Here is an 18250-nt window from a genome sequence, read left to right as displayed (position 1 = left end):
CTCGTCTGTAAAGTGACCTTCATTACTTGTTTATTCAGAGGTGTTACTGGCTGTAATGTCACTGCTTTATTCTGCTCTGGAGATGCTAAAATTGCAAATGAGCATGTCACCAACACAAACAGATATTGGAGCGCTTTCCTTTTTGTTTCGATGGTGAGGCCTCTCTGTTGTCCATGGGGTAAATATTTACAAAATGTTGAGCCAAAATCAATATTTCACTCAACAAAAATCAGCCACAGAACCGGTGAGGGTAGATTACTGGATCCCAGGAGACCAAAGTCACCCCGAGGTATTTGATTTGCATTCCAATTGTTTTGACATGGCTTCGGTGTAATTCACTGTGTGCCTCTGAAGGTGAACCGCTGCAGGCTAAACCACGTGGCTAATTTACAGCAGAGAGCCACACACTGCTGCCCCCCCCCCCATTTGATATGCTGCTGTGGCGCCGGGGCTGCTTGTGCCAAGAAAGCAAGGCAACGGGGAAAAAACCCAACATAACATTTTCCCCTCTCTGCTCTAATATTACGCTCCAGTGCTCAACTTTGATTATTTTGTATGGTGTTAATTTCACGTGGTTGCTGTCGCCTTGTTTACGGTCGTGCGTGCTTGTCGGTGCCTGTTTGTGTAGAAGGAGCATGAAATATCAGTTGCTGAAATGTCAGCTGACTTCTCATTTCCAAAGACAGGCTGCTTGGTGTTGTTTTTGATTATTACATCATTATAATTTGTATGGGGGCTGGATCTGAAAGCAATTATGCTTTGTATAACATCCAGTGATTGCTCTCATTTGCAGAAATTACCTCTGTCTTTGCTACAATGTGACAACGTAAATGAACGCTGAGTGTCCACAAATACAGCCCGATGATTCAGTATGTTAAAATATTCAGGGGAAATATTCATTCAGAGTGCTCATTTGCATATGTAGCACAGACATCGCCAAACAACAACAGTGGAAATTACGGTTTATCATCTTTCCACAATCCGCAGCTTCACATTGTCTCCTTCTCATTTACTCGAGTGTTTTCTCTCTCCAGCCTCGGCCGTTTCTTCCTCTCTCTTTTTTCCTTCTTCTTCTTCTTGCTCTGCCACTCAGATTGATTCCGCTTTTTTAATTTCACAGCATAATCCAATAAACTTTATTGTTATTGCCGCAATTAACATTTAAGCTCGGCAGTGTAAAAAATGAGACATCTGTCACGGTTGGCGTGAGTCACGTGGCGTCGGTCATGGCGTCATGGTCGGTTAGCGTTCCCTCCCTGCAAGGGCTTTCTGAGCAGCTCTCCCCTGGCTACCTGCTCCTCCAGGTCCCACCTGCAACACTGAAACAAATTAATTATATCGATTTAAAAAGCCTCTAATGACTTTAGAACAGTAAATGTATTAGAGCTTTAATCACTCCTCTTTTCACAGCTGTCACATCACGTCATGGCTACGTTCATTTGCATTTAGCACCATATACTTACACCACACGCAGGCTGTATTAAATTACGAGCCGCAGCATGTACAATAGGCACTCTATATGCAATCGTACATAGGGGGCAGCTAGTTATTTGTTGATTGTCTGCCTCTCTGTACCAGTGTAATCACTTATAGATTTTGCAGCGATCCCCTGGTGGATTGAAAATTCTTAGGAACCCTCAGGCCACAGTTATTGCTATTCACACATCCTGCCCAAATAATCAGCTACTGTAGCGCTGGGCTGGCAGCAATCTGCCAACTGTTACATTATGTGGGCATGTGGAGTAGACAAAATCTGCTGTTGAATACGAAGCAGCAATCACTTTGTCAAATGTCCAAGATTTGATGCACTACAGTATTAACTTCTTGTTCCCAGTCCTGACTGTTGTTTATATGTGCACGCATGTGTGTATGCCTCAAAGAAAAAAGCCTAAAAGCCACACAAATATGCATCCTGAGCTGCTCTCACACACCATCATTGCTTAATAAAACACAACCTCGCCATCTGTAAAGGTTAAAAACCTAAAGGGGAAGATCCACCTAAGATTAAAGGGATAGTTTGGATTTTTTGAAGTGGGGTTGTATGAGATCCTGATCCATATTACATGCAGCAGATGTCTGTCAGTGCGCCCCCAGCTTGGAGAAGCAGGTGTGTACTGCTGTGGACGGGGGGGCAGCAACAAAATGTAAATCAGCCACTTAAAAAAATCAATAGCAGTTTAAGCATACCTTTCCATTAAAGAGCCTGTTGCTACAGAGAAGCGATAAATGGCTTCATTTCCTCAACGACGCTCTCGTCAAAGCCACCAGACTCCATTGAGAAAATCAGTCATTTTAGCTCCCTGAACACAGGAGCTGCTGGTCTACCGCTGCCTTGATCAGTTAGTTAGTTTTTGTTATTGTGTGACTTTGGTGAATCCAAACTAACCCTTTAAAACACAGAAGTCACACAATAACACAAACTAACTGACTAATCGAGGCAGTGGTACACCAGCAGCTCCTGTGTTCAGAGATGTTAAATCACTGTTTTTCTCAATGGAGTCTGGCTTTGAAGAGAGCAATATTACACTTCATTTTCCAGTTGGAAATCGTGGCTTTACATTAAGGTAAAGCAGTGAAAATATTCTAAATATAGCGTACACTTAAATTGATATTGATTGTCTTTTGTTGGGACTTTTTTTAGGTTGTTAAAATACATTTTGTTGCTGATCCCGTCCACAGCAGTAGCCTTCATTGCTCAGCTTCCATGTTGGACTTCAGCCTGTGTCTCCCAACTGGGAGCATGCTGACTGACATGGATTAGGGCGGATGCTTTTTATTCAAGTTTCGGACATTCATTCGGACATGAGTTGAAAAGTTCATGTTCGAGCTGTAATTACCTGTTCGAAATGTCAGCTGGAGTCTCTATAGGTGCATCAGACAATTTGATGTAGTTTGCCTTGTGATCCAACAGAGGGCGCTCTAAGAATTCACTATCATGTTGACCTATTGCATGCCCTACTGACCTATCACTAAACGAAGCTAATGTTAATGTGTTGTTTTGCTACAAAAATGGAGGACAATAGCGAGCAAAGCCATCCTGAGCGGACAATCACGAAAACATGTGAGAAGCAGCGTGTGGAAGTATTTTGGGTTCGAATGAATTACGTGTCATTTTAAATTCGGTAGACCTTGATTTTTTTGAAAAAGTGACAGCCCTAACATGGATAAGTACCTCATACAACCTCACTTCAAAAATCTAAACTATCCCTTTAAAGCGATAGTTGCAATTTTTTTAAAGCTATAGTGCGTAACTTCTGTCGCCCCCAGTGGATAATGCGTTATTACAACAAGTAAGCCGGCACTTCCATGTAAACAGAGTAACACTCGCCACACACCGTGTACACAACGCTACACAACGTGGCGAACACCAGGCTGCTAACATTACATTACGTTCATAGCACCATTTCCAAGAAAATAATAAAGTACTAGGTCCAGTACATGTAACAGCAACACATACTACTCATAATATAATTATAAACCATGTCACTTACTCATCCAACAGCAGCAAGGCAACATCCGTGTCTGCCCTCAGCCCAATTTCTTCCTTCAGGGCTCTCCACCGAGGAAAAGCAACACCAATACAAATCCTTGTTTGCCTTCTCCGTCGGTCACTTTCCTTCTTTGCTAATAGACCTTCAGCCGAACGTCCAGGCTTTTTCTTTGTGGTAGGATCCACTTCTGAACTGTGTCTCAGCCGCTTCTCCGCCATGTTGCTTTCTCTTTCTACCTACACTCTACCTCTTGCTATGAGACACTCCGCTCTTCCTCCCCATCCCTTCTTGTTGTGAGGTAAAACGTGACATTTCCTGTGCGCCAGCATGGGAATGTCGCTGGTCGACACGCAAACTAAAAATGATATATATTGAAAAATACTGCAAGATGTTAGAGGAGCCGATCGGCTTAATTGGCATTGTGTCATCTCCTCTAGTAGTGGCTTGGGTGAAACGGACATTTACAGACATGTAGAAGTTACGCACTATAGCTTTAAGTGGGGTTGTATAAGGTACCTAGTTGGCCGTGGTCCAGACCTTTAAATGTGCCTACTCCATCGAGTTTGAGTTAACTGATTCATCTGGCATTGTGACACCAAACAGCGGTTTCATGTTTAAAATAGAAAGCAACCAATCAGTGCTGCAGTGGGACTTGATTAGCCAATTAGACTCACTGGTGGAACTTATGTCCTTATTTAACTTGTTGTCAAGCAGTGTTCAGGAACCAATGAAAAGAAATTACAACAATTGTGAGTGCTACAGGCAAGATAGGCGCTGCTATGGCAGCTGCTCCAATTTTACATGTCTTCTCAATATTGGCAAACATCCTAGTTTGTTTTACTTCATCTGCTCCACTCTCAAAACCTCGGCAAAACGGATAAGTTGGCATGGTTCCACATCAGTGTGGACTTAAAATGATGTTAGATGTAGGTAGATACATTGGTCTCAAGTGAGTGGTTAGTGAATGTCAGACTGAAGATGGAAATGGAGTGTAACAAGTTGACAATTACACCTGATACCAGGCAAGTACTTATCTATATCCAGTGTTTTGCCTACAGCAGGACCCCAGTTTAGAGAAGCAGAAGCTATGTGCTGCTGTGGATGGTGGTCAGCAGCAAAACATGTTTTAGCTACTTAAAAAAAGGCCTACCCAAAAAAATCAATATCAGTTTAAGTGGAGGCTATATCAAGAATATTTTCACAGCTTTACTTTGCCGTCAGGCAGCCCTTTCCTTTGGCACAGCATTTTCTCAACCGTAGAACTTCCATATTCCTACGCATCTCTGTCTTTGTTCAGTCTCCCTCTGCAGAAGTTCTTCAGTGCACTCTGGTTTAGTGGATGTTAGTGTATCTGTTTTTTTACTTGGAAAAAGAACATACAAATTTGGACATGAACAACAGCAATGTAAGGCACTCAACAGACTATACCTCAGTCCATTAGTTAAAATATATTTCAATGATGGAAAAGAGAGACAGACACAAGATAAGGTGGCACACAGTAGCAGAAAAAGCCATATATGCAAGACCACACGGTAAAAAATTAAATTAAAGTCACCAAGTATTAGGGGGCAGTTTACACAGATACTGGATAAGGATAACATTAGGAAGATAAAAAACAGACCTTTCACTGTGTTCCTGAGTTGTGCAGGTGCTAATTTGAAAATATGAAATGGCAGAGCACTCCGTATCAGTGAACCTCTGTAAATTAAACAAAGCTGTAACTGAGATGTTTGACAGATAGGAGGCCTGAGCTTATGGTTTTTCCAGGTAGATAAAGTTTCATTAAGGTCATAAATAAAGGCAAGAGGTAATACACTGACTACGGGTAAGTAAGGGAGAATGGGGTTGGTTATCACATTCATTAGATTTTTCTCCCCAGAGGGCGCTGTTAAAAAATGTTGGCACGGAAATTTTCAGAATTGGGGTCAGAGGTCAGGAATTTAAAGCCCCGTTTCCACCGAGCAATACAGTACAGTTCAGTTCGGTACGCTTTTTTTCTGTTTCCACTGTGAAAAGTTGTGGATGGTACCAATGGAACTGTTCTGTACCGTCCCCATGTTTGGTCCCCCCTCTGTTGGGGTACCTAGCACACAGATCTGGTACTAAAAGGTGGAGCTGGTTGTGTCTGGTTTTGAGGCTTATGTAACCACTGTTCATACTGTGGAGAGTTTTATTAGTGAACTGTAACTATAAAATGAAAGGATGCTTTGCTGCCTCTCACAGCAGCTGGAGTCTGAGAAAAAAATTATTTAATTTACCACCATTTCGACCGGGTTATGTGAACTGCATATATTCTAATACTCAGAGAAAAAAAAAGCGTCACAGAGCATCGTTCTTGTGGGCTCTGGCAACACTAAACCCCTGAGCACAAACACGCTATTTTTAAATATCCAATGGAGAGAGACTCTCACTGCAGCCTGTTTTATTTTGTTCTGAAAATGTCGGCGTGCAGCCTCGTTCTGTGGACGATAAACAAAATGCAGACTGATAAAGGAGGAAATACAGTGAGTGCTGGTCGGAGCAGTGAGTGACAACAACCCCGCCCACGTGAAAGAGCACTGTTTGTGGTGGAAACGCTAAGCGGTCCTAGGGTCTAGGTCCTTGACTGAAGGGTTATTCTTGGTTCCAAAGGTACAGTACCAAAAGTGTTTGGTGGAGATGGGGTGAAATGTAAATATCCAGTTCTTCTGTTTTCTTCTTCTACTTCAACTTTGGGCTCACAATAAAATAATTATTACCATTAAAAAGTATGAAGGGAGAGCTATAGCTTAAATTTTACTTTTCTTAGCTAGGCTACAACATGTGGTTATTAGCTTAGTTGCTGGCAAAAAATCCAAATTGGTGATGCTCGTCACATTTTCCTTGAGGCTGGTTGTCTTCAGTGGAGGGTATACACAGGTATACGGGGTGTACCCACCTCTTTATGTGGCTGTTGACAGTATACCCACCTATCACCTGCCTCATCAACTACCATTACACCACTGGATGTGTTGTTATTTGTGGATACATAAGGATTAAAAATGCATTTACAGGATTGATTTTCAGCTTATGTTCTATATATTTTTTATTTTTCCCCATTAAAGTAACATTGGGACAACCAACCCCCAGTGGGCATGGTCCACAAAGATATTTGACATTTCATCTTCTGAACAGACTAAGCTTAAGAAGAGTAACGTCACTCCGTTCCTCCCGGACACTCCAGGCTTCCATTCCACATTGAAAGGAAATCTGTAAAAGTTATTGAGGGGTTCAAATGAAAGTACAAAGTGTGATGACCAACCCCATTCTCCCCTACCTCATACAACCCCACTAGGAAAAAAAAAATTCGAGCTATCCCTTTAAGACGGATGCTTCTGGAAAAATCAGCCCAAAATGGGACGTTGTCGTGGACGTCATGGGAGGGAAGACATGACAGATTTGGCAGCAGGTGGGGTGTAATCAAGACAATAAAAGAAGAAAAACAAAAGATATGAAGTGATGACAAATTATATAAACAGGCAGATGGAAAAAAGAAACACAGATGAGACAGAGAAGGACCAGATAAACATTGAAAGATGGTTCTAGGTGGGGAAAAAAATATCCTGAAATATCTCACAGGTGGGTGTATACATTTGTCCTCCACTTCAAGATTCCCATCCAAATCCCGTATTTCTCAAATATGAGTCCTTTTGTGTCTATGTTAAACCTCTCTTGGTTTTAGCCATTGTCAAGCTTTACATACTTGGCTGTTAACAGACTGTGAAATTGAAAGAAGTAATAACATTATCTATAAAAGCGGAATGAGGGATGAAGCCTTTTTGCTGCAATGCAGGCACTGTCCATGTAGCTAATTAACTAGCAGAAACGAGCGGCGAGGGAGAGGAGAGCTGAGGGTCAACGAGTGGATAAAAAGAGGAGGTTAGGAGGAGTCATAGCTTAACAGCAGAGATGATTTGACACCCAGCTGACCCCCTCACCTCGTGTCCTGACCTCTGCAGTGGCGAGCAGGACGGAGGTCAGCTGATCTCTGATCTCTAACAGTGGCTAAAGCATTCCTTTATGTCCAGTCATTTTCGGGCGTCCAGAAAAAAACTGAGCAAAATCATTGTTTGGAATTGATCTGATCTTTTACCGTCCCCATCTGTCATGCCTGGTTTGCTCTCCTCCGTACATCCATTTTTATCTGAATATTGTATCGTACATCACTGAATGCAAATGGAGCAGTTTATCTTTCTGTCACTGTAACGCTCAGCCGCCGTCTCCTTGGCTTGGCCTTTCTCTTCGGATGGGGATTGTGTTGCAGCGTTGAGCGGTAGTGGAACTGAGGTGTTTAATAACTGCCGGAGGATATTGTTCAGCTGAATTCTAATCACATTGATTAAAGGTATTGACCAGTGGGACCCAGGGGTTTTTACTGCCCCTTTGCCTTTATCAATCATCCACCATGCAGCTACACTATCCTCTCTCACTTTAGCTCACACCAGCTAATATACTCCATGTTAAAGGTCCAATATTACACTCATTTTCAGGTTATTACGTATTTGGGGTTTCTACTAGAACATGCTGACATGCTTTAATGTTTAAAAAAAACATTGTTTTTCTTATACTGTCTGCCAGAATACAGCTGTATTCACCGTCTGTCTGAAATGCTCCGTTGTAGCACCTGTCTCTTTAAGACCCCTTCCTGAAAAAGCCCAGTCTGCTCTGATTGGTTAGTGTTTCTGCTTCGTTCCGCTGTCATTGCAGCCAAAGAATGACTGTAACGGCCCTGTAGTGGCAGTTTCTACCTTTTATAACCTGTGTCTCAAATCGGGAGGACCAATTGCGTCACGTCGGCGTGACCAAGGCTGTCTCATTTTGAAGGCTTTTTCAAATGCAGCCGAGAAATGCAGCCTTCTTTCCCAGAATTAGGAGGATGCAACGGATGAATCCTTCGTGGCCCAGCCTATCCCAAGATGCATTGCGCGCTGGTGACGATTATATATTAGGTTAACTAACAAGTGTTAACTAGCTAACGGTTACAGGTAAAAGTAGCACGCACATACCCAAAAAAATTTAATGCTAGGTGCTGGACCAAAAGGTAAGTATGGAATAAAAAGATAAAGTCCGCACACCAGAAGCTGCTCCTTGAACAATTTATTCATGTATTGTTGTTACGTTTCGGGCCCCTGCCCTTCATCAGACAACTAGCTAACGGTTAACTGTTGTTAACATTAATATTAGCTAAAAGCACACAGCTTAAACAATCTTAATTTAATAAGTTTCCCTGAAAACGTTCCCCCATTAGCCTGACATATATCCAACAGCGGTGTCTCCAGCGGTCAAGTATCAAATAAAATATATATATACACATAATAATAATCTCTGGGTCCAGGATTTAGGGCTAACTAACTTATTAGCTCACTCCTTCTTTCGTCAAGTGTAGCTGGTTGCTAGGTTACAGGAATACCAACGGGTCAGGGCGAGAGCAGCTGGAGAAGCAACCAGGAAGTCCTCCGCAGACCAGACCGTCCCATTTCGGAAGCCATTCGGTTTGGCTGATGAGGTCTTCTGATGTAGACCACAAATGCCGCGTTCTTCAAAGGCTGCAGCACCTGAATTGAGACACAGCTTTAGAGTATAGTTGTGACATCACAACTTTAAAGAAGACTAAACCGCTCATTTAAAGGCACATTTTCTGAATACGGAAACATTTTTTTTGCTTTCAGTCTTTCAAAATCCGCACACACTGTGATGCCTCACAGCTGGTTCAATATCAGCAAAGTTTCCCTTTATATTCATTGTCTTGTGTGGCGATCAGCAGTGATGTGGTGGTTCACTTTTACACTGTGATCTGTAGCCTATAGTTCGGCTTTAGCTTCTAACTATCTTTGTCTTTTCAACCTGTTGTTGCTGCTGAGGCAGTTTGACATCCTGGATATATCCTTCAAACACAGACTGTAGACCCCTCTGTCTGCTTCTCTCTGGAATCACTCTTTCATTTCTCCAAAAATATGATTATATTTCTTCAGGGAGTGCAGTTAGTTACAGTGTGGGCTCCATGCTTACTGCGACAGCTTGTCGGACCATCACAAACGGGCGGGGCTTAGTGAGTTTGTGATAGAGACCAAATAATAAAGAAAAAGTAAATAAAAAGTAACCACTGTAACATTTTCAGTGACCTCCGGCTTTCTGGAAGCTTTCCTTTGTTTACTGGTGCCTTCATGACTTCAAACACACACACACACACAAACACACACACACACACACACACACACACACACAAAGAAATATACTACTGGCAATGGGAAAGGAATCTGTCACCTGTTTTTTGCAGGTGTTCCTGCGTTTATAAATCTGTATATACAGACTAATTTTAATGGATAAGAGGGTTTTAAATACTGTATTTATCATCAGCGGAAAGAGCTGTTGTCACTTTAAATCATCTAGGTTGTAAAAAGTGTGGGATCAGGATGTAGTGCAGCTGCAGTCTAATGTTTTTGTCAACTTAGATAACATCAGTAAATAACGATGGTTGAATTGACCAAATGTTCACTCTTTAACGCTTGTATTTCTCCCACAGGGCATCTACAGCTGTATCCACGGGGTGCAGATTGAGGAAAAGAGCAGCTCGGCACTGAACTCCCCATCAGCCACCATGAACAACACCCATTCCAACATCATGCGCCTCTTACGCACCGCCAAGAACATGGCCTCCCTGTCAGGGGTGAATGGTTCACCCCACAGCGCTCTGGACTTCATCCGCCGTGAATCCTCCGTTTACGACATTTCAGAACACCGGCGCAGCTTGGCGGGCCACTCAGACTGCAAGCCACCTTACATGCCAGAGGACAACATGTTCAGCGACTACATCAGTGAGGTGGAGAGGACGTTTGGTAACCTCCACCTGAAGGACAGTAATCTGTATCAGGACCACTACCTGCACCACCACGGCTCAACGCTCGGGCTCAGCGGACCTCCTGCCAACAGGCCCCACAGTATAGGCAGTGCTAGTTCTCTGGAGGGCGGCATGTTCGACTGTGACAGCCTGGGCGGAGGGGTGGCCCCAATCTTCACCACCCAACCCTGCTCAGCGCTGACCCACAGGAACATGAGCAAGTTTGACCTGCTGTCCGGACAGACTCCTCCCTCAGGACAGAGCTTCAAGGGAGGCCTGCCGGACCTGTACGGGAAGTTCTCCTTCAAGGGAGGCGCCTCAAGTTCCACATACATCCCTGGGCACGGCTACTGTGGAGGTAGAGGGGACGATGATGGGAATATACGGTCAGATGTGTCGGACATTTCCACGCACACAGTAACTTACGGAAACCTGGAGGGTAATGCCAAGAAGCGCAAACAATACCGCGATAGCCTGAAAAAGAGGCCGGCCTCTGCCAAGTCCAGACGGGAGCTGGACGAGATTGAGCTGGGCTACAGAAGGAAACCCTACCACATCAGCCACCACCACTACCATGGCCACCGCTCTTCCTCCCCACCACTTTTTCCCTCTGAACGGAAGAGAGGAGGAGGAGGAGGAGGTGGTGGAGTAGGAGTAGGAGGAGGAGGAGGAGGAGGAGGAGGAGGAGGAGGAGGAGGTGGAGGAAACAACGACGGGAACTCCTATCTCTTCAGAGAAAAGGAGAGCGTTAGGGATTTTTATTTGGACCAGTTTCGGCCCAAAGAGGGCGTCCCTCAGTGGGAGCACGTGGACCTGACGGAGGGCCCTGGGAGTAGAGATGGAGGAGTGGGGGCCTGCACCAGTCTGGTCCCAGTGGATGACTTTCTTAAGAGCAAACCCAAAAAGCAGGATTCAAAGAGTGGGGGAGGATCTGGGCTGGCAGGGGGAGACTGGGAGTGCAGGAACTGTCGAGCTAGCGGGGGAGGAGTGGGCAAGCAGATGTCCATACATGGAGGGAGCAGTGGTGGGTACGGTGGCATGAGCTGTGGGTCCTCGGGAGGCGGCAACAGCCGCCCCAGCTCTGCGACCTGCATGCGCTGCGAGGGCTGTAAAAAAACAGGAAACCTCTACGATATCAGCGAGGACAACAACCACCTCTTGGAACAGATGGGGGGAGGGAAAGGTGGGGGTGGAGGAGGAGGTATGGGCGCAGGCCCTCAGTCGCAATCTCAGGGCCAGCAGAGGAGGAAGGGTGGATTTGGGAAACCACTGAGGCGGCAGCATTCGTATGACGCATTTGTCGACCTTCAGAAAGAGGATTCAAGTGGGATGGGAAGTTTGATGTCTGGCCTGGGAGGTGGTGGAGGGATGGGTGGTGCAGGTATGGGAGGGATGTTGCCCCCACCCAGGAGTGTTAGCTTGAAGGAGAAAGAACGCTACATGGAGGGCACCAGCCCCTTCGCACACATATTTGAGCGTCACGGCGGCTCGGAGAGAGAAAGGGAAAGAGACAGGGACCCATTGTTTTACGGAGGTGAAGGCCGGAAAGGACCCGGCTCACCGTTCGGCCTGTTCAGAGGCGGCGACGGCCTCCACCGCCGCTCCATCGGAGAGAGAGACATGAGAGACAGGGATAGGTCTTTGATGGAAGGTGGCGGTGGGGGAGGGTTCTCTTTATCCAAATCTCTTTACCCTGACAGGGTAAACCAAAACCCCTTTATACCCACCTTTGGCGATGACCAGTGTCTGATGCACGGAGCCAAACAATATTACATGAAAAAGCAACAGCAGCAGCAACAAGTTGCCAAAAACAGCCGAAGTGACTTCAGGAGCCAGATGAGCACGACGTCATATCTGCCGGCGTCCGCCACAGCCGGGGTGATGTCCAATGTGGCCCCCCGGTTCCCGAAAGAGCTCAGCCTGGGTGGAATGAACCACCACGGCTCCATGCTGGGGGTCGGCCCCCCGCGTCCCTTCAATGGAAGCAATGGCCATGTGTACGAGAAACTCTCCAGCATTGAGTCTGACGTGTAAGAGCAAAAAGGGGGAGGAGGAGGAGCGGACGATGGTGAGGGAGGAGGAGGAGGGGAGGAATAGATGCATGTAGTGTTAGGAGATCAGGGATGATTTTAAAGACACTGTCCACACACTGCAACCCTAGCCCATATTGGGACAGCACGATGAGGTAAGAGAGGAGAGAGCTAGAGACTGTGAAATAAAATCTTGATTTTGCAAAAAAACTAATCTGGGTAAAAATAAAAAAAATCAGGACACCCTGAGGAGGTGTGGGATGTTAACCCTCTCTCAGAAACGGCCAAAGCTACTCTACTTTTATGTCCAAACACAGTCAATCAACATTCCCCTCAACATGCACTCAACTCCAAGTCCATCATTTCATCCACCAGTGAGGCAGAAGTCAATGTACTTGGTTATTATCGCAAAGAGGCGACACCTCATCTTAGTTTGATATTGGACGTGTGAGCCTGGTGCGATGTGACGGCTGTCTGAGAGCTCCCGCTGAGCGCTTCTGAGGAAAAAGACTGCGAGAGCGAACTGCCCATCTGCCCCTGTGTCACCGCAGAAACAGAGACATTGTCAGGTTTACCAGAGCCGCGACACAGGACGTGACTAGTGCTTCTCTTCTCTATGGAAGGAGACAGCCCGGCCTGTCCATCTCCTCTCTGTCCCACTCTTCTCTTCTCTCCTCTCCCCTCTCTCCCCTCTTCCTCTCAGCCCTCCTCCTCCTCCTCATCCCCGACGCCAAAAGAGCTGATCTTGTTTGCTATGAGAAATACAATCATGAATGATAATAAGATATTCTTATAGAAAAAAACAGGGTATAAGAACAACAATAATATTGATAACATTGTGAATAACAAAGATGTTAGTGCTGATTATGATAACACTGCTTATGATATCACTAAGTTTTTCTTGTTTTATGTTCTGTTGGTATAATATTTCACTACTGTTTTAGTATCTGTAGTTGTATCCTGTGTGCCCCGGGTGGCAACAGGAAGGTTGTTCTAAGTTCAACCAACAAGCCAGAAAGACTGAACTCCTTTTCTTTTCTGTTTTCTGTAGAATATTTTACTCCATGCTCATACGTTTATTTGCTCCTCGTGGAAAAACAGGATCTGTGAGACGACGTTTAGAGCTGACAGATCCTTCTTTGATGTTAAAAATCAAGTGCACACACACACACACACTTAAACACATGCAGATTTTTGTCAGTCTGAACTTGTGTTAACTGTGAACGACGCGTTTCGTCCGAAGCTGAAGATACTGAGAGGAAGGACGTGCCTTAATGGTCTCCAGTGGATGTGTCGGCATGCTTTTAGGCTGTTTCTCCTCACATTTATGAGCCAAAACTGCAGTGAAAATTTACAGCAGGCCCGAGACGCCGCGGCTGATGGTTTAGATACAAGAGGAGATGTTTTATACCTTCGTAAAAATGATTTCATACGTTGGCAAAACCGGGATGTATTCAGGATGTCTCGACGCGTCTCACTCCACAACACGGCAGCCTTTAGACCACCTCTTTTATTCAGGTTACACAACAACAGTCACCAGGCACTTATTTTTTCCCGGCCTTTCACCAGTATCTCGTAGAAGGCGTTGCTTTCCACTCACGCGGTCCGAGAGGCGCACACAGAAAGCTTTGTTTGTACATTGTGTATGATTAATATATGCACTGTTGTTTATGTTGGCAAAAGTGTGTAGGAGACGTGTTGTTGCCCCGTGACAATGATGCCGATTAAAGCTTGAGCCGTGGAGGATGTCTATTGGAGAGAAGCCTCTTGGAACACTGACCGGAGGCGGCCAGATGGCGGCCATCTTGCAAAAGCTTTCCAGCTTTTTACCAATGTAGATAGTCTTTTTAGCTGGAGAGGCCTCATTTATTGCACAGGACCTTTTACTCAGTGTAGGTTCAGGCACTCAGTAGACATGCCTTATCATCCCATCACCCCCCCAGCCCGTGCTGTCTGATGACTCATCATATTACTGTACAGAATAAAGAAGCCTCTATTAGTTATTTAAAGGTTTGATCTTCGATTAGCTGGCGGTGTGAGAAGTTCAAGGGCTGCGGGAGATTGCGCAGGAGTGCTGGCCTGAGATTGGAGCTGCTGGAGTGTGTAGAGTGTGATCTTTGTCATTGCGGACTTCTATCTTATACCCTAATCTAAATGCACCAATGTAATAGCTTGTGTGTGTGTGTGTGGAGGGAAGCAATTCACAATTGAATGATAACAGCTGTTTTTTTTTTCTTCCCACTAACCTGCTGAAAAACATAAGTTCAACAGCCTCTCCTCCTTCCTCGCTCCACTGACAACACCGTCAACGTGAGACTGATCGAGTTAGCCTTAAATCAAACAGATCCATCCATCCCCCGCGCGCCCCTCCCCCCCCCATGCCTCTCCTAATAAATAGATTGGGATCTCTGGAATTTTTATACGCACACATTTTTGAAAGTTCAGGTCAACCATTATCAGCGAGACGGTATAAGAAGGAGAACAGGAAATGACGAGGAAATAAGAACGAGCGGAACGAGCGACTTGGGAGTGGGCATCAATCAGTGTCAGCATTTGTACGTTCAATCTTTTCCTTGTAAATAATCTATTTAAAACTCTTTTCACTTTGTACAGTAAACAGACAGACAGGATGTAACTTTCAATATGTTTTACAGCAATTTAAGAAATAAACAAAACAACAATAAAAACTCATAAAAACAAAAAAATCCATGAACAAAAATATGCAAAAATATAGTTAAGACACAAATATTACTAATCATAAGTGATATAATTGAACCTCTTTTTCTTTCAATCTCATGTTTACTTAATTATAATAGTTTACCAATCAGTATACTGATTATGTTAAGAATTATGCTTTTTCATATTTTCACTAAAGTGTTGGAAATCGAGGATAATTTACTGTAGGTGTAGACGTTTGGTGATAAAAAGGGGAAAGTTTAGTTTTAGGAGTCTTTGCTAAGTTTCCCTTGAATTGTGTTAGATTCTCTCTTTTTAAGGTAAGCTCTTCTTCATGCTTTTTGAGATGAATTCAATTATCTACACATTTATGTAATACAATATTACATGTATACATAGATGATATTTGCATATAGAGGCAGTATATTGTGATCCTTCATTTTTAAGCAGCGATCCTTGTTAAAGACTTACGAGATCTTTGTGTTTTTGTTGCCCGTTTTTTTTGACCTGGGCTCTAACGGTGATTGCACACAGAATTCAGAGCCATCGTCGGCCCGGCCTATCCTGCTCCCTCTCTATGTTTGGGATAGACATCACTGTGGTAACGGAAGATACACACACACACACACACATATAAACACATGCACACAGACAAATGCACGCTGGACGTTCACCTGGCGTTGTTAATACTGCTGAGGACTTCAGCGCAATATCGTGGGAAAAAAAACCCAAGACCGAGTGTAGTTTCATCTTATTGAGATCTGGAGCTGAAATGCATTTGTGCAACCCCTTATTAAAAGGTGCAACATTTGTTCTGTCATGTCTCATTTAAAGTAGCTTCAGGGGAACTTGTTGTTGCTATCTTTTAGCTCACATATTACTAAACTGTGTTATTTGACAGCTGAAAAACACTTAAATGCTTTGGATCCTAATTTATATTTGTGCATCTTTGTGCACCGCTCGTCTCTTTGTGTGAGACGGGAAATATGATTTGTAATTCGTTGTGTACATATGCAATTTTGTCCCCATGCAGTCAGAAATTATTTCCCCCCGCTCTTCTTCTTCTGTGGTACTGATTCCAATAAGTCTCTATAATCTTCTCCCCAGCCCTGAGAGAAGAAATTCATCTCTCTTCTGTTTTTCTCCTCAACTGCTTTCATGTCTAGAGGGTTGATTGAAAAGTGAAAAATGTATCCGTGTGCACGTAAACTCTGTTAGGCTTGCATATTTTTCACACAAGCCACCACGTTCCTGCTCCTCATTTGCAATAAACAGGATGACCGAACAGAAAAAGCTCCTACTGTACACTGTATGTGCCAATTCTTCACTTCCTGTTTTTTTCTCATGCATTGAAAGGGCCAGTTTCCAGCTGCTGGTCGGGAAGTCAAGGTGCACCTGACACTGTGGTAAACATGCTATCATCAGGCCTCTACCACCTCCAGCTGCTCTGCTCTGCAGCCGGCGTGTGCAGGTCGAGCGGTGATGCAGAGTAAGCATGGCTCTTCAGAAGTCTTTATTTCCCTCACGGCCAAATTGGTCCCGGGCTCACTTCTCTGCACACGAGCATGCCACAACACATTTGTTCAAATGGGTCATGTAGAGCAAAACACTGTGTCACATTTTTACAACGCAAGAAAACGGCAGTGGCGAGTAAGTGGAGCTGGAACATCCTGGAGGTGGAGGATGTAAATATCACCTCAGCTGACGTGTGTTTTTCTGTCAGGATTAACTGACACATGGGACCAAATAAGAGCGTGACGTGGTCAGCTACAGGGATCGATGTACCGGTTAAACTGACTCGTGAAAATGTATTTTTTTGTGTTTGGAGGAAAGGCACTGACATCAATATTTCTCACACACTGAGTTGCTAATCATTTGTTTTTTTAATCAAGAAGTCACATGCAGATACGAAGAATTATACTGTGATATTATATGATTGATTTGTTGTGAAGGTCCATGTAATTTAGCTGCTTATGATTTTCCTAATTCATTGAAAAACTTGTTTACTCATATTTTAAAGTTCTCTCTGTGTGTACGTGTATTAATATGTATTGATATTGCTTTATATTGATGCATACAAAATTTTTCTATTAAATTGTGTACAGTTTTGTTTGTTAATAATGCTACTTTACATCGTCATCATTCACACAGTCAAGAATGGTTTGCTTCACCTAAGTGGTAATGACATAAGGGGTTGCTACTAAATGTATTTCACGAGGTGAACACTTCACTGAATTAAATTTACTGTGGGGGTTTGACAAAAATGTAACATATGAATAGTATCAATTGTATACATAATGATATACATAATATTATTCTTGGCCATTCTTTTCTCTTTTTGTGGCCCTTTTTCTTTGGAATAATTCCCCCAAATTTTTACACCGTACGAACAGAAAATGACACAAAAACAAATAATTGTACAGGTTGTGTAAATACTGAATATCGGGGGAAACATTTACCTTGTTTTTTTGTTGTTTTTTTTTGTAAGGAAACGATCGAAGTAATCTCAATAACAAAATTAACCACGTCATGACAAAATTGCAAAAAAACATCATTAAGGTACTTCTAATAAGGATAATACTGATATCTACAATTATAAGTGCTCAAATAAGACTATTCTTTCTCTTTGTACATGATGAACAAAATGAAGTGTTGAGTATTAATAATAAAAAACTATAAGTTTCACGCATATGGCACTGAGTCTTTTTAAGCTTTCTTTGTGTCTACATTGGAGTTTTGACACTTCATCTTCACACACACACACACACCTACATACTGTTGATTTATTTCATTCAGCTTGTGCACGGCCGTAGCCATGGAGTCACCACTTGGGGGGACCAAATCTGTCAGGGGGGTCTTGGGATTTTTCGGAAATATTATTTATTTCCACAATTACAGTTCCAGTGCAAAGTGATGTGGGCCTGTTGATGTTAACTTTACCTTTTCATGCCCTGTCTGGAGTCTTGTTATTGGTAAGAAAAGTAAGGGTGCTTTCACACCTGCCCTGTTTGGTTTGGTTCAATCAAACTCAAGGTCCTTTCCCCCCTCAGTGCGGTTCATTTGGGCAGGTGTGAACACAGCAATCACACTCAGGTTCGCACCAAAACAACCAGACTGAGACCTTCTTGAAGAGGTGGTCTCAGTCTGGGCACCAAAACAACCAGACTGAGACCTTCTTGAAGAGGTGGTCTCAGTCT

At 43.7% G+C, this 18250-nt stretch overlaps 1 protein-coding gene across 1 annotated transcript in view; it reads left to right on the top strand.

Annotated features, from left to right (window-relative positions):
• The window catches only part of LOC126405365 (glutamate receptor ionotropic, NMDA 2B-like), a 205327-nt gene extending 187586 nt beyond the window's left edge, over positions 1 to 17741 (top strand). The window contains exons 17-18 of the mRNA XM_050069073.1: positions 10033 to 10987; positions 11021 to 17741. Of these exons, the coding sequence (XP_049925030.1) occupies positions 10033 to 10987; positions 11021 to 12381 (2316 nt within the window). The 3' untranslated portion in view covers positions 12382 to 17741. The remainder of the gene's footprint in view (positions 1 to 10032; positions 10988 to 11020) is intronic.
• The last annotated feature ends 509 nt before the right edge of the window (positions 17742 to 18250 follow it).

Source organism: Epinephelus moara, chromosome 18, assembly GCF_006386435.1.
Source record: "Epinephelus moara isolate mb chromosome 18, YSFRI_EMoa_1.0, whole genome shotgun sequence".
Classification (NCBI taxonomy): domain Eukaryota; kingdom Metazoa; phylum Chordata; class Actinopteri; order Perciformes; family Serranidae; genus Epinephelus; species Epinephelus moara.
This window is presented reverse-complemented; position numbering and strand designations above follow the sequence as displayed.